This window comes from Manacus candei, unplaced genomic scaffold, assembly GCF_025592945.1.
Source record: "Manacus candei isolate 608988 ecotype Guabito, Panama unplaced genomic scaffold, ASM2559294v1 h1tg000041l, whole genome shotgun sequence".
Lineage (NCBI taxonomy): Eukaryota > Metazoa > Chordata > Aves > Passeriformes > Pipridae > Manacus > Manacus candei.
The window spans coordinates 6,944,362-6,967,383 of record NW_026138089.1 but is presented as its reverse complement, the minus strand read 5'-3'; the positions used below and the strand labels follow the sequence as shown (position 1 = coordinate 6,967,383).

The window sequence follows — 23,022 nt, the reverse complement described above, 5'->3', positions numbered from 1 at the left end:
TTGGCCAGATATGGAGCACTGTTAAAGGATGTTTGCATTTGTTTGCCACTGATTAATCAATCAGGCATCGGTTTGCTCGAACAAATAATCTACATGCACATATGCAATGTATGTTTTCAGCTCTCTACTTTGTGAGGTACTAGATTTTTAAGTAGTTCCTCTTTTATAGTACCTTTGTTTCTCCTAACTGCTGTTGAGCTACAGGTCATAGCCATGAAGAATTTCATACACAATTTGCATTCCAGAAACATCACTGAACTAGTGCAAAGAACTATTTCCCTTGTTGTGCTAAATGTATTTTTCTGCCTGGTTGAAAATAAGAGTATCTCTATAATTTTTTTCAGCACTTGTGGCCTCCAGAAGTTCATCTATTATCTGTACATATATATTTAGTAGCATATATACCTAACTACCAAACAAATCAGGAGAGGACTGAAATTTCAAGAAACATGTGACTCGGTAAAGCAAACAAACAGACCCCTTCCATCTTCCCCATGTGATTAGCAAAGTACTTTTTCTGCTCCTTTCAATGTCTTTGAAATGGAAAATCCCAGGCAAGTAAAATATTGATAGCTATCCTATAAGTTAATTAACAGCTATGGCCAAACTTAACCTCAGTTTTCAAATTTGACAAATTAACAGTTTTAAACTCTGAGGAAGTTAATCTTTAGTCTTAAATAGTTGTGTTCAACTCTTATGAGGCAGGAGTCAATGTGTGTCATTCATGGAAATGTACCTGGAGAACTGCAGACCCAGTTGTGCAGAGCACTGTGCAGTTCCCCAGGGGCAATGGAAATGACAAACACTGTATGTCTTCTGCAGGCTGCAGAAAGTGATGAGATTGGGATCTAAGCAAATCTCAGTATCATCTGATAGACCAGGCTGGCAGACAAAGGTCCAGCCTGTCTCATTAAATGTGAATTTTTCCAAAAGGTTTTAGGGGAACAGGGTGTTGAAGGAGGACTGCCACCACTGTAATCACTGTAACAGTGCAAAAGTGACTTAAGTTGTCACAGAGTTTTTATCAGTGCTCACAGAAGCAGACAACACGTGAGAAATTGTTAACCCCTTGAGACAGTCATGCTGGGGGGGGGGAAGGACGTGCTCTCCAGCATTCACATGTATCACCTTGGAAAGGGCACTTGGCAGTGGAAAGCACTCAGAACAGCCTACAGTGGGGCTGGCATTGAGAGTGAGCAAACAGAGGGGGTGGGGAAGGGTGGTGCTGCCACTTCACTATTGTGTTTATAGTACAACCTACAGCTCTGAAGTGTCAATGAAAACTGTCGCATCCCAAACCCACACTTCCTGGATGTTTCCTAGTTAACATGTATTTTCTGAGTCAGACTGCCATATCCCACATGTTCTCTTATGTTCATTTTCTTCAGCTCGAAAAAAAAGAGATGTACAATTCCATGAGGAAAGTACCACTCTTCTCCTGAAGCATACAGCAAATATTATGTAAGGCGAGGACAACTTTTACATAATCTATATGCTTATAAAATGTATCTTTCCTTTTTCCACACAGGGCTTGGGTAAACAAGAGTGAACACTTCTTATCTGCTTATGCCAGTCCACAGTGATGGAAATACACGAAATGGAAACCAGAAGAAGCACATGGAAAGGAAGTGCAAATGTGTGCCAGATGGAGTCTCTGCACTCTCGCTCAGATCTGCTCTACTACACATGTAGAGTTCAGTGCACACATCTTGAAAGACATACAGAGATTTATAATGCAACGTGGTAAGTAACTTCAAGTTGTAAGATAAAAGTTTCTCTGCTCTGGGCTATTCCATGAAGTATAATCTGTACATCCAGTACCGACCTTGTCATGAGGAGGTTCACGTGACACTGTACCATGCAAGCGTATTTTTGTTTAGGAAATACAGAAGAATAAGTTCCACAAACTTCTTGAAGGTGTTCACCAAAATAAACTATGCTTGTAAAGGACTGTGGTCTGTAATTCCAGTGCAAGGACTAACAGCTACGGACAGGAATGCTACATTACTTTGGATATGTGAATGGCTCTTGCCTGGAACGGTCATATGTTTTTCTTTCTTACACTGTATCAATTAAATTGTATGAAAGTCTGTGCCTGGACTTGAACATAAAGCTGCTGTATGTGTATAAATTAATAATAAACAAAACGGAAACAAATGTAATTATACCGTATTCCTATTTTGAAGAGGATGACAGCTTTTTTCAGAATCATTATGGATATTTGTAATAGCTGTTTTGTGTTTTCTTAAAAAGAGATCCCATTTTTCACTATTGAAATATATAAGCTCAGATGGTGTCTTCCCCAAGTACATTGGGAAAATGCCATGATGAAATGTAGCACACCAATCAAAGGAATGATTGAATTTCTCAATTTTGACTCATACATAGTTTAAGGGAAGGTTAATATTATGGCACTTACTCTGTTGAAAGGAGGATGAAAAGTTATAGTTGCAATTTCCTAATGAAATAAGATTATGGAAAACATCTGGTTGCTTTTGCCAAAATTTTCATGGGTGTCAATGGTTCAACAGTTGTAAAATGCACAATACTGCCATCTTCTGTATCCAAGAAGCAGCAAATTGTATGTTATTTTACATGTATGTTCTGCATAAGAAACAGTAAAAGTAATAGTGGTAACTCCTTAACATTTTAAGACAGTCTGGGATCTGACACGTGGTTCAGTAATAGCAGAGAGGTCACAGGCTGAATATTCATTGGTCAGGTAGCAAATATAACTGCTGACTATAGCAGTCACATGCTTGCTTTGAATAACCTCACCGAGCTTCAGAATAAGTAAGAGGATACTCATTATGCTGTTAATGAACAGCACAGTCAATTAGTCAGATTTTGACAAAGCCTGCTGTGGTGTGCTTCACCACCAGCAGCTCAGATGGTTTATGCAATATACTACCCCCAGGATATAGGAAAGAAGATCCTACATTGTGGTTTAGGACAATAATTTAGACATTAATCAACAATGTACATTATTAATAGCTATGCAAAACATGCCCAAATAAAACCTACAAATACTCTGTCTCTGAAGGCTGCAATCTATCACTGTGTCATTGAGGAATTGATTACTGACAACTGGCATATTTCCACCCATTGTATCCACAACGGTCTGTGAGGAGTAACTCTTGTTTCCTGCCATGAAATATATTTATAATCAAGTCAGGTGTATGCCTCAGAGACAATGATGGGAGTGTATCAGCAGTGTGAGTTCAGTTGATCCATGTACCAGTCCAGTTTGCTGCCACTGCTGCATTAGAGCTGTGACTTCCCTCACCTCTGACAGGCTGTGGGCCAGGGCAGCCATTTATCCCCCACGTTCATGGCAGCCAAGAGACACACTGGAAACTCACCTCGTGACAGGCAGTGTTAGTTAAACTGAACAATGTACCAGTCCAGTGTGCTAATGCTGCTGCACTGGAGCCATGACTTCCCTCAACTCTGGAATGTGTGGGAACACCCCACATTCCCACAACTCCCAACACAACCAAGATAGCTCACAGAGCACAAGTTGTTGGCAGCCAGGACAATCACCCAGCACAGGCACTGCCATGTGCAGCAACACCTCAGGCGAGCTCGGGCACTGCACCACTGGCACCCAGTTACTCCACACAGCTGAGAAAACGACACATCACCAGAAAATCAGGAAGCCTGTTCAACCTTGAGAAGAGACAACTGAGAGGGGATCTCATCAGTGTCTATAAATATCTGAAGGTGGGGTGCCAGGAAGATGGAGCCAGGCTCTTCTCAGTGGTGTCAACCATAATGACACGAGGCAACAGGCAGCAACTTACGCACAGGAAATTCCACCTGAATATAGGGAATAACTTCTTTACTGCATGGGTGACCGTGCACTGAACAGATTGCCCAGAGAGGCTGTGGAGTCTCCTTCATCGGAGCTACTCAAGAAACATCTGGATGCAATCCCGTGGCACGTGCTCTGGGACGACCCTGCCTGATCAGGGAGGTTGGACCAGGTGACCCCCTGCGCTCCCTTCCGGCCTGACCCGTTCTGTGATTCTGTGATCCCTGGGGCACCGAAACACTCAGTGCACTCCACCGCTTCTGGTCTTTAGGAAAGCTTGGTAAACTGGAATTTAAAGTGGTACTTTCCCACGCACTCCTGTCTCGTGAATGCTCCCTACAGGAGGGCTCACAGGAATTCCGTCCCCCCTCCCACCCCTCGGCCCCGGCCGAGGCCGCCCGGCCCCGCCCCCCCCCCCCACTGCTCGCGCCGCTGCCGGAAGGGATTTCTCGCCCTTCCGCCGCGGGGTCACGTGACGCCCCATCGGCCCCGCAAGATGGCGGCGCCCATGTTGGTGCCCGAGCCCCCCCTGGGGAAGCCGAGGTGAGGCCGCGGCCGGGCCGGGCCGGGACCCCCCGGGGGCAGGGGAAGAGCCCGCGGGTCCCCGCAGAGGGTCGCGGCCCCGCCCCGGCCGAGCCCGCCCGGGCGCACGGGGGGCGCGGCTGAGGCCGCCCCGCGGCCGGGGCCGGCAGTGGCGCAGCTCGGCGCGGCCGTGGCCCCGCGGGGCGGGGGGAACCGGGGCCGGGAGGCGCGGGGCGGGAGCGCGGCCGTGCAGGGGCAGCGAGCGGGGCCGTGGGGGCAGCCGGCAGGCGGGGCGGGGGGCGCTGCCGGGGCCGCTCCCTGCCGGTCCCGGGGCAGCGGGGCCGCCGTGCCCGCCCGAGCCGCGCGGGGCGGGGACTGCCCGATGGAGCGGCGGCCGTGGCGATGAGAGGCGCGGGGAGGCTGCGGGATGTGCGTGCCCGGGCTGAGCCCCATCCGGCCCCGCCGCAGGGATGGGAGCCCCCGGCCCGGGTGTCCAGCTCTTTGCCAAGGCCGTGCTCCAATGCCATTCGGCTCGAGGGGGAGACGAAGCCCAGCCCTGGAGCTATTGGGGCGGTACTGCTCCGTGCGCCTCAGCGGTGTGCTGTGCTGGCCCCGGAGTGAGGGGAGTTGTTCTCCCCCTTCCTGCCTTGGGCTTCAGGAGTGCCTAAGGAAGCGTGGGAACTGGGAAGGAGGTTCTTGCTTTCATCTCCAGGCACCTGCTGAGGGATGCAGTCCATTTCAGGCAGAGACACGGAGTGTCCAGGCTGACCAGGTCAGAGGGCCCATGTAGGGACAGTGCTTTTGAGGGCAGTGCTGCTCCCGGGACAGCCACCCTGGTGTCACCATGGCACCCCTGCAGGTGGTGACCATGTGAGCAGCCCTGAACAGAAGGATTGGGGATGCTGGTGAAGTTCTGAGTTATGCTTGTGGAATCTTTTAAAATTACACACTGCAAAATGGGAAGGTTTTAATGTCCCGGCAGTGTTTGGTGTGGCACAATGACAGAAGTTGGAGATCGTCCCTCCCTCCTATTTTTCCAGTATGAACTGGCATGGAAGAGGGACCTTGAATGAAAATTGCCAGAAAAGCAGTTGATGTGAAAAGGTTTTAGATACTTAGAGGGGTTTTAACCACAGTGCAAACATGGTGCTGGTTATAGGCAGCCATGCAGAGCTGTCAGACAAGCAAGGGAGAGTCTGGCCAAGCTTCTGCAGCAGAAGAGCAGAGCTGAGCATTGGGGGGGGTGTGGTGTGTGTTTTGTTATCTGTGCATTGAGATTGTTGCCAGTGGAGAGTATCAAGGGAGATGAGAGAAAACTTGTAATTTCAGAAAAAGACTAGAATGTGCTGAAAGGTATGCCAAAATTGGAGGGTAGAAGATCCCCAAGTTTTGCTCCCTGATCTGACCTAGTGACCAAGTTTCAGGAGCTGAGAGAGATTTCATGAAGTTGGTGATAATGTCAAACACTGCAGAGCTCAAGAAGGATGAGACCCTGTGTGGTGTCTTGTTGCTGCTGTCCATGTGTACCTCTAAGAGCACAGCCACAGATCTACAGATTTCATTGTCATGTCAGATGCCGCTGCAGAGTTACTGTTTCATACGAGTGGCTGTTAATTTTGCATTTTGTGGGATTTTTTTCTGCTGAAGGAAATTAATTGCATGTATGACAGTAAAAATTAGTTGTTTGGCTGTTTTCTCATCTTCATGTTCCTCATCTTCAGCCATCAAAAGTACAGAGCTATTCTGAAGAAAGAGAAGAGGAAAAAAAAGCGGCAGGCGCTTGCCAAACTAAGGGACTCAGGTAACTGTGAAGTGCTTGATGCTGTCAGTGGAACTAGAAGTGATTGGGGTTTTTCTTTTTTTTTTTTTTTAAGGATATAATTCTGTGTATCCTTTGCTGGCTGTAGCATCCAGTTATGTAGATGCATTGTTTTGTGTTTTTTTCTCAGAAGCTACAGAAAAAGATGAATCTGTGTCTGAGGAAGAAGAGGAGGAAGTGGAGAAAGAGGAGGAAGAAGAAGAAGAAAAAAAACTTGAGGCAGAAAGGTGAAAAATCTTGGAAATGGCATATATGCAGTAGACACTTAAGTAGTCAATTCCATTTTTATACTTTGAAAAGTTTGAATATATTCTGTAAAACAGAATATTTTTTAATATTTCAGGTTACACCATTATTTTCTCTAATGCCTGAATAATTCCATTTGAATTTTCTCTTTTAAGGAAGATTAGATAAGCTGCAGTTATTGCTGGAGCAATAAATTTTAATTGTGTACATGACAATCGTGTCAGTTCTGGATACTCATTAAATGGAGGGTCTGAGTAGTGTCTGGTTTCCTTGGTAGACAAAAACTACATGAGCAGTGGTTGCTGAGAGAAGAAAAGGCCCAAGAAGAGTTCAAGCTAAAGAAAGAAAAAGAAGAGGCTGCAAGAAAACGACAAGAAGAAGAAGAGGTGATGTATAAACTGACTGTTACTGTTGTGCCTGGAAATAAGGTAGACTTAGGGTAATATTCTTACTGTTTTATCATGGACCTGTTTTTCTTGATCCTTGTGTGTTTGAAAGCACAAGCTCTTCTGTCTTTCATTTAGAAGAGCAAAATTGAAAAGGAAAACAGCAACTCTTTAAAAGTTTTTGTCCAGAGATTTAGTTGCTTGTGATTGGATGGAAACTTAATGATCAAAGAGTTGTTTTGGTCAAACAAGATAGTTTTGACTTGGATTATAAAGCACTATTTCCTTAAATAATTAATTTTTTTATCATAAAGAGGAAGATCAAAGAAGAATGGGAAGAGCAGCAAAGAAAAGAGAGAGAAGTGGCCCAGCAGAAGCAACAGGAGAAGAAAGAGAGAGAGGTGATTCCTGGTGGTGGGAGGATAAACATGTTACATATCCTGTTACATGACGAAATGCAACAGTTATGCATGTTGAAGAGGGATTTTGTTATAATTAGCAAATGTATAAATGTGTTGGTTACTCCATTCTTTTTGATTTCCTGAAACTGTTAATCACTGTTAAAGAGCATCTAATGGATCCATATAAAGGGTAACTTGTTTTAACACATCTGGTTGTCCAGAGTATGTAGTTGCTTACATAATTAAATATGAAGGCACACTGCCAATGCAGGTTCTGATCTGTGCACTTTCTGCATCATGTGTTAAAGATGGTCCTTCCTTAATGTCTCAGTTGAACATACTCAGTGCTGAAGAAAATGCCCAAAGAGGATATGGAATATGGAAGTACATTGCTGCTGTTCCTTAACACAGTTCTTAATCAAAAGATGTGTTACAGCTCTTCTTTACCTGACTCATCCAACAGGACGTATCTTTTTTCAGAGCTCCTTGGGTGGAATAAAAAATTATACGGAAGATACAAGTCATTGATGACGTTTCTGTTAATGATACATTCTTCTTAAGTTTTAGAAGTTCAATGACCTGGATGTAAGATGTCCTGTACAGAAATCCAGTGTGAGGACTGGCCTGCTATTCCCAGTGAAGGGTGACTGCAGCTTTCTAGGATTTGGTCATTTTTGATTCTCCACAATCACAAAAGTTTCCAGTCATTTCACTGGGAGATGTCTTGCTACTGTGTCTGGTAACCACAGCAGGAGAGGAGCCATGAGCAGATAGTTCTGTCTCCCGCAGTTAATAGCTGGTTGTGCCACTGATGATGTAACACTTGCACAAGGAATGCCAAAGAACAGCAGTTGTTGTATTTCCTGTCTTACTTCCTCTAGTGTTGAGTCCATTTCTCTCTTTGCAGAATAGGGAGAGAAAAGGATGCTCATGTCCTTGATTTAAGGTTGAGATATAGTTCAAAGAGAGTTGAACCATGGTAACAGCAGGATTTTGTTCCTTCTCTCTCTCCTAGTGCCTGGGTTTGCCCAAGCCCTCAGTGGGATAATTTGGTTCTCTGAACTAGATGGAAGCTGCTTTCTTTTTTGCTTCCTTGTTGGCTTGTTTGCTTTGTGTTTTTCTGAGTTTACTGTGTTAGTGAGTTAAATTGGCTCATAGAGGGCACTGACAGGCAGCCAGAGGGAAACTGATTACCCAGCTAGGAGTGGAGCCACCCATTCCAGCAACAGAAAGTTGTTTCATTGATTTTGCCTGTGTCTTGAAACAGCAGTTTATTCAAATTCTAACAGTGATTTAAAAAAGAAACTGATTTCCCTCCCTAAGATGAAAAAATAGATTTTTTGATTTCGTGACTGGTGGTAGTTTGGGGCTTTATTTGTGTTTTTTGTTTTGACTTGTTTTTCTGTTTATGTGGTTTGGTTTTTTGTTTGTTTGTTCTGTTTTGGTTTTCTTTAATAGGATGGATAAAATCTGACATTCTTCATGATTAGTACCAGATGCTCTCTGCGTTCTCATCTTGGATTGCATTTTTTAATTTTTATTTGCTCTTTTTTAATTTAATTAATTCTCTTCCAAATTAGAACAGTGCTAGCATATTTTCTTGTTTTGATTATGTTTAAATGTCTTTTTTTTCTTTGAACTTCTTAGAATAATTTGTTAGAACCAATTTCCAGCCAGATTTGGAGAGTGATATAGTTTTGCTCAGCCCAGTTAGAAGAAGTAAGGGAAAGAATATCCTCATTGTCTTCCTGTATTTGGAAGGCTAAATACAGTTAACTTATGATGTTTAGGTTTCTTAAGAGTTACATCTTTTGCTTTAACAGAGACTCACTGAGCATTGTGTTTTTCTGTGTGTTACATAGAATGCTTGAGTTAAAAAGTTTAGTGCAACTAAACAATTATGGACTTACCTGTAACCAGGCTGTGTGCTAGAGCAGGAGATACATTTAAATATTCAGTAGTTCAATGACAGTTTTAAAAAAGAAAATTAAACTTCTAAGATGTCCATTGTTTACTTTAGAAAATCATCTACATAAGGGTCTTGTCTGATGTATCCTTTAACAACTTTGTAGTACATGAATTGCTACAGAGCCAAAGTAAATCTCCTGTTTTTAAAGCAAACCCCATCAAACTTTCATTGTGCATAATCATTGAGTATTGTAAATTAGGTTCTTAACTAAAGACAACAGATGTTTTGCGTGTCCTCAGGGTTTTCACTAGTCCTGTGTTTGCACCATTTATAGGCAGCTGTGCAGAGGATGCTGGATCAAGCTGAAAGCCAGGTATGCTCAGAGACTTTTTGAAAAAGAACTGAAAAGTAATTTAATTTCCATCCGGTGTTTGTCTTCTAGCATGCTGTCCATCTGCTCTTGAGAACCTAATGGCCTGAATAAATTTAATATATAGTGGCTTGCATGAGCTGTAAACAATTATTTACTGGGTGGAACATAATTAAGCATATTTCTGGCTGGTTGGTGGCAGTGCAGCTGTGCATGCTGATGACTGTTCAGGAGATCTGAGTCAAAATGAACCTGGAAATACTGCTGTATGCTGTTAAAAAACACTGTGCATGATGATTTATTTGTGAATTGTAATTCTAAATAAATCTGTCAGTCCTGGGTGGCAAGACAAACTTGTCTTTTTAAGCAGATGGCAGGCTCTAAATAAGAGGATTCAGTGGTAGAGAAGGGCACAGATTCTTAAGGAAAAGAAAAAGGTAGGGGAGGAAGAAGCTGACTGTTCAGATGCCTGGAAGAGCATGGATCACAAGCTGGCAGTGTGTAGCGAAGAAAACTGCAGTTTTCATTTGAATCTTAGAAATTGCCTTAAAGAATAATTTGGCTTTTTATCTCTGTCATAAAATTAAACTCGTGAGGATTCTAGCTCTGTTTAAACCACTGCATGAATCTGAAAAATAAGTTTTAACCTAGTTAATCCATTGTGTGTTGATCGCCATAATTACATTTGGTTCCAAATCATGTTTAAACAGTTCCTTAGGTAGGGATCTAACTCTATTTTGTAATATGGGTAGAAGAATGCTCTGAACTGCTACCTGTCCAGAGCTCAAGATGTATTAGCAGCCATGTCTGCAAAGGAATAGGCAGAAATGTGGTATGTTAAGAGATTGCATTATAGTATCAGTTCAGGGTTCAGTTACTGCTGAAGTAACAGTGCTGTTCTAGTGAGAGAAAATTGTGGCTGCAAGTCATGAACAGAACTGGTCGCAGGGTCAAATGCTGCTTGTAAATAAACAGTTTTCAGTTGATTAATAAGGAGAACTGTAAAGCCACTCAGCTTTACAGATTACTTGGTTAGAATGAAAATTCCCTTTTTAAAATGTGTGTCTTGGTTGTAGTCAGTCAAGGCTTGCAACTTGGTATGCCCATTTGGAATGATAGAAATCTTAATGGACCAAAATGACCGGTATGGGCACTTTTACTTCCAGTGCTAACTATGAATTTAATTTTTTTAAATTCTGGCCTTTGGCATGTTGTTTTTATTTTAGCCTTTTCTAGATGCACAGAACAGCAATAATGCGAAGCTTGCTGAGCTTTCAGCTATTGCTCAAACAAGTAAATAGTCCTAGCTTTCTATCTCCCAGTTGTGCTGGTTTTGGCTGGTTAATGTTCTTCATGGTGGCCAGTGCGTGGCTGTGGTTTGGATTTGCACTGAAAATAGGGTTGATAACATAGAGATGTTTTTGTTATTAATGAGCAGGGCTTACACAGAGCCAAGGCCTTTTGTGCTTTCCATGCTGCCACACTGGCAAGGAAGTTGGCGATACATGGGAGGTTGGGAGGAGACACAGCCAGGACAGGTGACCCAAACTCACCAAAGGGATATTCCAGACCATATGACACCATGATCAGTATATAAACCTGGGGGAAGAAAAGGGAGGAAGGGCATGGGCTTCTGGAGTGATGGTGTTTGTCTTCCCAAGTCACTGTTACACATGATGGTGCCCTGCTCTCCTAGAGATGGCTGAACACCTGCCTGCCTTTGGGAAGCAGTGAATTAATTCCTTGTTTTGCTTTGCTTGTGTACCTGGCTTTTGCTTTCCCTATTAAACTGTCTTTATCTCAACCCATGGGTTTTCCAGCTTTTACCTTTCTTGCTTTCTCCCTGATCTCGCTGGTGGGGCAGTGAATGAGTGGCTGTGTGGGGCTTGGTGTCTGGCTGGGGCTAAAGCATGGCACAGGTGTATAAAGCTGCCCAAGGCACTGGGCAGCTTTGAAAACAATGCTTTAAATAGATTCAGCTTGCCTTGTAGCAGCCCAGTGCTCATAATTGCACGTGAATTCAGTTGTCAGTTTTATTTTTGACATTCCCTTTCTTTATTCATTTCTAACTTCTGTGTATTTTAATGTTTTTTCCACAGCTGGAGAATGGTGTGAGTTGGCATAACCCAGAGCCCCCAGAGAATCTGGGAACAGAGAAGGATAGAGCGAATTGCCCCTTCTATATTAAAACAGGTTCCTGCCGATTTGGAGACAGGTAATCAATTGAATATTTACCAGCATAGAAGTGTTTTGGGGAGATGAAAGGGAGGCAATTTCATTAGGTCATAAGCAAACTGAAGAAAAATTGCTGTATAAAATACTTTCATATATTTGGATGTGGATTGAGAGCAGAAGCATTGCCTGGCTGGATTGAGCTATTTTTTATGGCATATTATTGCTGGTGCATTCTGGTTACATTGGTCAGACTTAGTTTTCCTTAGCTCCGACACATGCACAGATATATTCAGACAGAGTATATTTGGTTTATTCTTAGTACAGGCCTGAAATGTCAGATTTCATTTTTTTATGTTGTCTACTTTGCATACGTTGCATTGTCTAAAAGATAAAATCAAATCTCAAATGGACTAAAGCAAGTTAAGGTAAATCTGCACTGTTGTGAAAGCTTCCAGAATTCTCACTATTTAAGTGTGTGATACATTAGTTCTTGAGTCTTGTACACTGATAGGGGAGGGAAGTATAGTAAAAGGCAAGACCAGAGAAGGACAACAAGATGATGAGAGATGAGCAACAGCTCTGTAGGAGAAGTCACTGAGTCTAGACTCTTTTGAAAGAAGGGATGGAAGAGGGCTGTGGTAGATGAACAGGAAATTCATGGTAGGATGGAAAGGATTATTTGCAGTTTCATCAGGTGTTTCTGAGTGTTTACCGGCTTCAAAAAAGAAAGGACTTCTCATATGAAACAAATGGCAAAACCTGTTGCCTGAGGACATAGAGAAAGCCAAAAGTGCAAACAGATTCATGGAGTACGAGTTCATGTTCATCAGTGACCAGGAACAATGATGACCCAAATGCAGCATCTGACTAGAAAATACCTGATTTTTTTTGTTGTTGTTGTGTTTAGGAGGAATAACATCTTAGCAGGGAAGGACACTGATATCTATTACATGAATCTTCAGCATAAACTAATAAGGCTATTTTACTAACTTGTATCACTGAAATGTGTGTGGTCCAGCTATCATAGTTTTCTTTATCCTTGGAGTAATTTGTTTCAGTGTGATGTATATTGTGGATAATTATGTGATAATTCAACTGTATGAAAGCTTCAAGTCCACATCTTTTTTTTCTATTTTGAAATATGTGTTTAATTCCATAATAAAGATTTGGCCAGCTATTTCACTGCAGACACCATTTTTGCTTTTCAAATGTCTAGGTCTTTGCAGTATTTTTGTTTCAGTGGTTTTTAATAGAGGTAACCTCCGTGGATTATTTATGGATTGCACAGAATTCAGCTTTGCTTTGAACTGTGAATAATGCTTGGAAAACAAATACTGAGAAACATCATATTCTGCCCTTCTTCTTTCATCCATAGTTGTTGATCTCAGATACCTCTCCATCTTCCTTCTTTCTCCTCCCATACCTGCTTCCTTCATATTCTGGTCATTTTAACCACTGGTGCTGTCTGTAAGTTGAAGGACAGGTACAGCCAGGGTAAGGACTGGAAGGATGGGTTGGAAGCAGTTGGGGTAAACTAAGAGCCAGTGTTACCAATAAATAATTGCTGAATCTTGTCAAAGCTCACTGTATCTTGAAGAAGCTAAAACTGGCTGAGTTCACTATTACCCATTTCCTCTAATTCAAACCCTAATATTTTGCAGTAATACTGGATTTTTGGGTCATTAATTTCCTTTTGTTCTGTCACGTGCTGTAGTCATTTTGTGTACAGGCAGTATTGGTTGGATTTAGTATTTTGAGTTCTATTATTCAAATTGGACAGGAAAAGGAGGCAGCTTCTCAAATGTAAAAAAATAATAATCATCAAATTAATTGTCTCCTGGTTTAGTTTTGGGTTTGGAGATAGGGTGCTTTTTTTTTAAAGTCTAAAGTGTCAACCAGAAGGTGACTGACTGACTGACTGGGTGCAGAAAGACACTTTGTAGCCGAAGCCTAGGTTGGAATTGCCCATTTTGAGACCTGACCTCCCTGCAGTTTGTCTGTGCTGTGCCAGTGCCAGACGAAGAGGGCAGACTAGTCTGGATATTTTTCTGAGCATGTCTTGAAAAGGAGAAATGTGTTGGAGAGTGCATGACCCAGTTGCTTGGGGAAGTATGAAATGGAGATCATAGAGCACAGTGAAATAAACGTGGAGGCCAACATCTGTGTTCTTAGTGGATCTAAAGGTGTCTGGGGGAGAACTGTATTTCAGCATGTGAGGGAGGTAGCTTGAATATGATGGATGGTGAGGGAGACCTAATAGTTTTATGGCTGCCAAGAGGATGCAGACTAAGATAAGACTGACTTTAAAGAGTTTTTTTATTTTATGTTTTTTTTAGAAGTGGAAAATAGCAGTCTTGTACTTACCCAACCACAGGTCTAAACACGCTGTCCTTCCCTCACGCCCTCTCTCCCTCCCTACATGATGAGAACAATTTCAGTAAAAGTTATTTAGTTTGTGGAAAGAAGAGCAGGGATTTGCTTTAGGATGAATTTGTAGAAAGAATACTGGCAATCTTTTAAGCCCTTCAGAAATTGGGAACACATTTAACCCTAGTAGCCTAAAAGAAATTACTTTAGCTCTCATTGTGACACTGATATCTATAGCTTTTATAGATACACTTTCTTAAGCAACGATGTATTTGTGCATGGCAGGAAGCATCAAGATTATGTGCAAACTCACTCCAAAAGATTTGGTTTACTAATTGAAATACGCTGATCTCCCACTAATGGATTTTCTTTTATAATAACTGTAACTGAAAATGGCAAGTGTTTGAAGCTTCAACAAATGCATTTTCTGCGGTACGTGCCAATCCTTCCACTTTTCTTTCTTCTCTACTACTCTCCAGGTGTTCTCGCAAGCATAACTACCCAACATCCAGCAAGACACTCCTCGTCCGAGGGATGTTCATCACCTTTGGCATGGAGCAGTGCCGGAGGGATGACTATGACACAGATGCAAGTCTTGAGTACAGTGATGAGGAGACCTACCAGCAGTTCCTGGAGTTCTATGAGGACGTGCTCCCTGAATTTCAGAATGTGGGGAAGGTTGTTCAGTTCAAGGTATGCATCTAAGTGTGGTTTACAAGCCTTAAGAAAAATTCTGTCCAGTGTGCCCCAGCTAAATCCTGTGTGTGTTAGGAAACTACAGTGTCCTTACAGCAAACTGTACATCTCTCATGTCACCTGTAAACTTGCCATTGCTGTTACAGAGCACTGTCTTCCTCTGGGTGAATCTTCTCTCCCATTCCCCTGAACTGTTAATAAAAGCTTGTGCTTTTATATTGCAAGTTCTTCACACTGCTCAACAGCCCACTTACCTCACAGTCCTTTCTTTATCCTGTGCTAAGCCCCAGAGGGTCCACTGAGATGGTTAGACAGTATAAATACATCTGAGCTACTGTATTTGTGCCTAAGGAATGAAATAGTGGGGGTATGAAGTGTATTTGGAGTGTACACCCAAACAATGTCATTTTAGGACTGGCTGGATAAAATAAAATCAGATTACAAAGAACTGAAAAGCTAGTAGGTATTCCAGTAGGAAGAATTATAAAAAGGTAAGTTATGTAAATGGTGTTTAGATTTGTCATCCATCCTTAGTTTGTGTATTTTGTTTGCTGAATGTTTTGTACTGAATTTTTCCCACTTATATTGTGATTTCTTATGGGGAAAAACAGGGATCTGTAAATGGAGACCACTGAGATCAACGATGTGTGTTAACAGTCCCATGTTGCCCCAAATTATGCAGCTGGGATGGTGAAATCTCCTCGTATCAGAATCTATTGCAGCATCCCTTTCTGCTTGCCATTCTTGAGAGTTTTCTTGCAGTCACCAGGAGGCACATGGTGCCTTTTCTCCTTTTGTTTCCATCTACTGACAGCTGCCTTGGGACTGAGGTGGTATTAGCATTTCAAGAAAGAGGAAAGTAGAGTGAATTTTCAATAGTTGTGTAATGAGCTTTATAAGTAAGAAACCTTCACTTGTTTGGAGGAGTATCCCCTCCATATTTTGACTCATGGGCTATCAGCAAGCTGTAGTCCGTGCTAGAAGATGGGATGTAGATTCCCTATGGAGGTGGGTTAAAATGTCTTACCAGCAAAGTCAGGTCCTTGACTTTGTATCATCGTTCTGTGTGGCTCTGCTAAGCTGCACCTTCTTGGGTCCCTATGACTGTTTGTGTGGCATTCCATGGCTTCCAAGGCAATTGTGCAATCACAAGGTGATTCTTATGGACATTTTCATTACATTAGATATGCTTCAGAATGACATGTTGGCTGCAGGGATCTTAACTGTGAGTGAGCTGAGTCTCTGCAACTGTTTAGAATCAGATTATACACACCCCTCTTTCAGCTGATTTCTTTTTCCAGTGTAGCCCAAGGTTTTATTCTTGTTGTTCTTTCTGGGAAGCTGCTCCAGAGTCTGGGAGATCCTAATAAAACACTCTTCCTACCCAAAAATGTCTACGCCAAAATCATTCTCTCTTGTTCTTGTGTTGACATTGTTTATCTCAAATAGTTTGACTCCTTCCTGTAATATTTAATTATACAACTGCTTGTTGTTGTGACTGAAGCCCTTTCCTGATCCAGTGCACAAAGAAATATTTCCTGAGGATCAGTCAGGGTTCAGGGATGAAAGGAGCTGCTAGCCTCATTTGTGTAGATATTGGAAGAGGCCTGGGGGCAACAGAGGTTGGGATCACAGTTCTGCCCTGGGGAACTGTGTTCCACCTGCCTGGGCCTGCCCATCAGAATCTTTTGTAATTAGCAGCAAGCTTTCTGGAAGGTAATTTGTGTATTTTTTAAGAGCTTTAGTTATACTCTGAATGCTAAATTATTACAAAAAATGGTGTTTTAGAACCTATACAGTGAAAGCTGGTGACTTCAGCTTTTCTAACCAATCTCATGGGGATGCTGTGAAGGTAAATTGCTCTAAAGAGTCTCTTACTGTAATGAATCCCACATTTCCACATGAGGATACTACTAATTGTTTTCAGAGCAGATTTGTCTGTTGCACAGAAGGGTTGGCCCAGACAAGTGCAAGACAATGGAGTATAAACTGTCTTGTGGGCTAAGTGAAGCCGATGTCCCAGAGTTAATCAAAGCATAATGCTGGAAACAGTCAAACATAAGCCAGAAGGGCTTTTTTCTTTTTTTTTTTTTTTGGTTAAAACTAAGTGTTCAGAAGAAAATCATATCTAAGTTGATATGGATGAGCTCTCATAAATGAATGGCCCATCAGAATGCAGGAGCTGCTGTACAGCATAAACCTTCCACTGCACTGACTTTGTGTTTCCATCCCCTCAGGTCAGCTGCAACTATGAGCCTCACCTGCGAGGAAATGTCTACGTCCAGTACCAGTCGTAAGTACTCGCAGTCGTACTCAGTGCTAGAACTAAACTCCAGCGCTGAGTAATGAATAAGAAGTGTTTATATAATGCATGTGATTCATTTTCATACTGTAACGGGAGGCCAGAATTGGTAAGTGATGTCTGAAGTGATTGTGTGATGGTAATGCTGTGTGTCGTTTCACTTTTTAAAGAGAGAAGGACTGTCAGGCAGCCCTGGCCCTGTTCAGTGGACGATGGTATGCAGGCAGACAGCTTCATTGTGAATTCTGTCCTGTGACGAGGTGGAAAACTGCTATTTGTGGTGAGTCATGTAAACACTTGGAAAAGAGGAGTGTTACTCAAAGAGTACTAATGGAAGTGAAATAGAAGGATTAGTCTGCAGCTTTCAGATCTGCCTAATGTTGTAGTTCATGTCCGTTCGGAAGACACATGTGCTAACTTGCTTGTGTAGATCTAGGAAAGAAAAGGAATATTATACCATGGCATGTAAGTGCCTGAATTGTTTTAGTGGATTTACCTTGGACTGGAAAAGAAAGTTTAGATTCTAGCTTTGGAAATAATAATCTTAAGATGAAACTACACGAAGTACTACTTTATCTCTCGAAAAGCAGCAGCAGTTTCTGAACTATCAACAGTTCTTAGCAGTAGCTATCACATTTAACTTATCTAGATTTACACCCTTAGATTAAGATAAATGAAATTTAATTAAATGAAAAATGAAATTTGTTCTAAGGTAAAACCCAACCTTCATAGCTGTTAAAAAGTTAATTCCAAGAAAAGTACACAAGGAAAATTAATCTTGTGTGAATTAAATTGATAGGTGGTCAGAGGCATGTTTTTCTGTTTGGAGAAGCAAAATTCGGTTTATTAAGTTTCCCCTCAGTAGGTACATAATGAAGAAAGAGATTTAATAGATGATCTGGTTCATAAAAAATCAAACCCTAATCTGTTGCAGGCTTATTTGAAAGGCAGAAGTGTCCAAGAGGGAAACACTGCAACTTTCTTCACGTATTCAAAAACCCAAACAATGAGTTTTGGGAGGCCAACAGAGACATACGTATTTCTCCTGAACGGACTAATCAGTTGTCTAAAAACTCTGAAAGGAGAAACAGATCAAGCCATCGTGATGACTATTACAGCCGGTCCAGGAGAAGGGGCAGCCCGAGCCCAGATCATTCTTACCGGAGAAATGGAGAGTCCGAGAGAAAAAAGAACCGCCGCAAAAACAAGAGGCGGCGCCGCTCGGGGCGGTCGAGGAGCCGGGAGAGGAGGAGGTCTCACAGCAGGGGGAGAAAGAGGAGAGGCCGCAGTCGCAGCAGAAGTCACAGTCGAACTCGCAGTCGGAGCAGAAGCCGGAGTTCCTCTCGATCCAGGAGCAGGGGTAAAAAGAGATCAAGCAGCAGAGGAAAAAATAGTGAAACTCCCAAAACAAAGTGAGAGTTACTTTTAGAAAGCGGTAATTGAACAGAAATAGATCTGACAGAGAAATCTTTACAACAGGGCACCAGATATATTTTGAGTTTCAAATAAAGTGTTCTTGCACATTAAAATGTTTCTTCCTAATAAAGGAACCTAGTTTATTGTGTGCTAAGCTTCAGAAAATGAAAAGTTTTAAGTCCTATAGAAGGTGTGAACGTCAAGTACTCTAGCTACTCTGTCCCTCTGAACTGCTGCAACACCTGGATACACACTGAGTACAAATAGAGAAGTAAAGCCTCTTTGGTATATGCTTATTTCTGTTTTGTGTGTGTTAAGTGTTTCCTGTCCCTGTAGGGAGTTAGTACAGAACAGCCAGTGTGCAGTAAATTCACACCCCTGCACGCTGCAGACCGAGGTCTGTGTAGACAACTGCCGTTTGTATTTTTCATCTGTTTATGGGAAATCTTTCTAGACAAAGTAAATATAATAGTATTATGAGTTTGAGTAAAGGGATCTCAAAGACATCACTGTTTGATTGTACAGTACTTGCCCAGTAGGAGCTTTGTGGTCATGAGTGTTGGATTTTTCTCTCTCCCCTGACTTGAGCTGCTGGACTAATTGCCTGTAGGGATTGCAGTAGACTAAAACCGAGTGGGAAGCACACAGAGAAACAATCGTTTTATTCAGTACCTTAATCCCCAAGTAAGAGTGAAAACCATGCAACTGTAATCCTTGAGTGAGGATAGAAAATACTTCACATACTTCTTGGCTGCACACCATTTGTAGGTGAAAACAACTTGCCTAACCTGTGCTGGAGGGGTGGAAGTGTCCCATCTGGGAACCAAAGATGCAAATGTGATTGTGAAGGCTCGATCAAAACAGTTGCACAGTGGCTGAAGAAACTGAAGGTTTTATACCTGAAAGAATACTTTGTTTTTGGTATAGGAGGACTTGACTTTTTATGGTTTTTAGGTTTATTTTACAAACAATTTTAGGCACCCTACTGCCTCGCTTTCCTACAGCCAAGGTGGAGAGTAGGGTACATAAAAATGAAGTTACAGGGACAAAACCTTTTTGAAATGACAGCTGTATTAGTAAAGTACCTGCAGTTAGATAAATCCTTATAAATATTTTTTCACTTTTAAATGAAAGATTTGTGCTGTTAGATGGACTGTACTTCTTACAGCTTAACTTCAGGTATTTAACGTGGGCACCTCAGATGCTTGGAGAGAGGAGTTTGTGGGGCTGAAGGTGCAGGTCTGCAGAGATACCTCCCTCTCTTTAGCTTCTCCAAAGAACTTGTGCTCCTGCCCTTAGAATACAGATCAGACCCCAGGAGTTAGAAGCCTGAAGTAGGTGTGAAGTGCTCCCAAATAGGAATTCATTAAGATTCCAATGATGTAACATGCACTACCATAGAAAATCTGGATTATCCAAACTTTACCAATAGCATTCCTCACAGCAAGAATTTTTTTTTCCCCCCAGGATAGTTAAGAGTGAGTGAACATTGCTTCTGGATATAATATATATATTTTTGCTTTTCTAAATGCATACTGCACCTAGCATGCTGATTATACATTTTTCCTTCTTTCTTCATGTGTAACTGTTGTCCAATATGGAGTAATACAACAAAAGTGCTATATATTGATGTTCAGTTCAAACCCAACTTTCACTATATATTGTCATAACTGTAGGCAGAGCTGTAGCTTAGTTAATTTGATTAAATGTTTTAGTTATTAACAGATGTAGGAGCTGTAATAGCATAACTTTTAAAATAATAACTTTGAAAGGTGTATTTCAAAGGATAGACAGCACTAATTTTAAATTCCATTTGAGAAATTTGTGACCACCAGTTTCTCATAACATACCTTTTTCTGACTAGACCTTACAGACAGATTTTTCCTGAGGTTTCTGTTTTTCTGTAGATGCTCAATTGTCTCAGTGGTCACTTGTGCAGCATGTGGCAAACTCTGGTTCAGTTCCCTGGAGCAGAACTGAACTGGCATTTCCCACGTGCAGAGATGTCACCAGCAGGCTGGTATCTTTCTTTCCCTGGGGATGCCTTGCTTCCCACAGCTCGTGCTGCTGACCCAGCCTGCTGGCCAAGGCTCTCCAGTGGGAGAGCTGCCTTGGGACATCTGCAGATGCTGTGCATCCCGTGTCACGCGGCTGGGCTGTGGTGGAGCATTATCCCAGCAAAATCAATTATGGAGCTCAAGTAGTGGAGTGAGTGGTGGGAACCTGTGACCTGTTGGGTGAAATAAGCAAACCAGGTCTCTGTGGGATTAGAAGCTAAGTACAAACTCTCACCCATGTGAGAATTCCACAGGTAATTAGGCTCCTTGTCCCTACAGTTTTATAACCGCATCTGGGAACATGAGTGGCTGTATGTTTCTTTTTTAAAAAAAAGGTTCTTGTAATTAAAAAAAGAAAAAAGGCTTGCTCAGAGATGCATGTAAAATTTAAATATACTTTATTTCTGCTACTACCATGGCTGAAGCTTCAGCTTGTTTTTCTTGAGGTCTGGACCCAACCATGCTGGCTGTACCTGTGCAGTGTAGGACTGGTACCTGTGATTACCCTTCACTGTCACCCGCAGTCTGTTTATTACACAGAATTTGAGTGCTGTAGATCTGACATTTAGCTTGCATTTGTCAGCATGAAACCTGGGATCCAACCAGTTTTCTAACTTCAGAGTTCTTATTTTTCAGTATTGTTTCTCTGCTTCATAGCCTTAAGTAGTGTTCTATGCATGGTTTTGTGTTTCTTTATTATTAGCTGAGTAAGCTATTTATTCTGGAGAGACAAAGAGACTACAAGTTTTTTAATGTTTAATTCTTTTCTCTCCCAAAGGGGTGAAGCCCCAGAAAAACACAGAAAGGATTTAAATTTGCAATGAATAGCCTGTTCCCACTGTGTTATTCTGCATATTCCACAGAAAAGGACCTTATAAAGTGAACTAATATTGGCCAAGTTTGGGTTTGTTTTTTAATGACTGCTTAAAAGCAGCAGCTTTCAAAATAGTTTTTTTCACTTGTGAATTCTGCAGGGATCACAGAGGTGCTTTGGTGTGATTCTGAGAGCGGGTGTTTATGCAGAGGTTGGGGGTGGCAGTGCCAGAGCCTGCCAGACACCCTGTTTCAGTCAGGATGGGTAGCAAGCTCTGCTCCTGCCCATCTGTGGGAATAGGAACAGCCCACCTGGCAGCAAGGCTGCCTTGTTCCAGCAGCACGAGGGGAATAGTGGCAGCATGGTGGGAATTCCCATAGGCACAGGCACTGTTGCTGCCCAGCAGAGTTAAGGCATCAGGTAACTGGGCTTGCCCCCTCGCAGCACTGCCTTTCCTCCAGCTGCAGCTGGCCCCCTCTGTGGGATTTCATTCCCTGCCTGCCTGTCCAGAGTAGCAAACACCCATCACAGGGTGAGGAGGGGTAGCACATGTCTGTGTGTTGAATGCATGGCATTTCTTATGGAAGGGGAACAAGCGTACCCAGAAAGGCCTTCCCTCTCTGGCCCCTTCCTTTGTGTATAGGGCACATTGTCCAAAATGCATCCCAAGGGACTCCTCTCCCAGCTTTATGCCCTGTGGTGGCAGCATGGCTCTCTTGGATCCAGTTTTGTGTTAGCACGTTCACTGTATCAGAAACTGCTCTCAAGTGTACCAGTGACATTCCTGTGTGCTGAATAACTTGAGGTTTTTTCTAAAGACATGCAAGAGCCTGCTCAAAGATGCTATTGCTTCCTGTCCTGGATCAGCACTTCTTTCAAAACATGAAAGATGAGAGTCTATGCTAGTTAGTAACCTAACAACCTAACTTATTTTCTTACATCATCTGAAGAGTGCAGCTCCTTTTGCTTTCACTGTCAGCTTGTTGTAATTAAAATAAACCCCAATATATCAGCTGAATTCAGTATCTATGGTTAAAAACCAAAAACAATGAAACATTGACAGTCTTTGTCAAGCCATGAGACAGACTGCAAAGCAAGCTGTACAAGCATAATCCATGGCACAAGGTAAAGACTTAAGTCAGTGAAGTTGAAGACACTCAAGCCAACAATCAACTTGCCTAAACAATCCAGAAATTCCAATTGATTCTTTAGCTCCCCCCACCCCTTCCCCACAAGACAGAAAATTCAAGAAACAAAATTTTATTTCAAATAACTTCAGAAATGCCCAAAGATGGTAAGTTTTCCCCATGCTTTGCTGACATCATCAACCAGTTCAGTTCTTTTAGAAAGGTGAACAGATTCGTCTGAGAAATTTTTGGTTGAGACCACAACTGTGAATGTTGCGTTGACTTGCTCAGAATTCCATGAAAGGAACTGAATATTCAGTCTGTATTATCTAGAATTCTCTCTGAACATGTGGTTTCTTTTAATTTCCAAATGAAGTGGTACTACCCCATCAATTTAACATCCACTTTAATAAATTTCATGTTTAATGTGGTAAGCCTTCCAAAAACTTGCTAATTTATTGCTTTCTGTACAATTTAAATGGATGTAAATAACTAATCTTGGACACAGTATACTCAACATTTTTTAATGAAGTGCTCAAGAACAGGTTAAGCACTGTAATAAAATTTCCCTTTTTTTTTTAAGCCAGCACTGAGTAGCCTC

General features: G+C 42.1%; 1 protein-coding gene and 1 long non-coding RNA gene across 2 annotated transcripts; one reads left to right on the top strand and one right to left on the bottom strand.

The window, feature by feature from the left end:
* Nucleotides 1-4,262: 4,262 nt before the first annotated feature.
* Nucleotides 4,263-23,007, top strand: ZRSR2 (zinc finger CCCH-type, RNA binding motif and serine/arginine rich 2). The gene is made up of 11 exons (XM_051795041.1): nt 4,263-4,357; nt 6,058-6,137; nt 6,286-6,382; nt 6,679-6,787; nt 7,102-7,188; nt 9,432-9,470; nt 11,567-11,682; nt 14,489-14,702; nt 16,943-16,998; nt 17,178-17,287; nt 17,942-23,007. Exons 1-11 carry the CDS (start codon nt 4,311-4,313, stop codon nt 18,421-18,423), a joined length of 1,437 nt encoding a protein of 478 aa, XP_051651001.1. The 5' UTR covers nt 4,263-4,310; the 3' UTR covers nt 18,424-23,007.
* Nucleotides 11,696-15,885, bottom strand: LOC127474394 (uncharacterized). The gene is made up of 3 exons (XR_007905838.1): nt 14,960-15,885; nt 14,007-14,057; nt 11,696-13,107 (listed from the first exon to the last, which is right to left on the bottom strand). It is a non-coding gene; the product is annotated as an uncharacterized LOC127474394 (long non-coding RNA).
* Nucleotides 23,008-23,022: the final 15 nt, after the last annotated feature.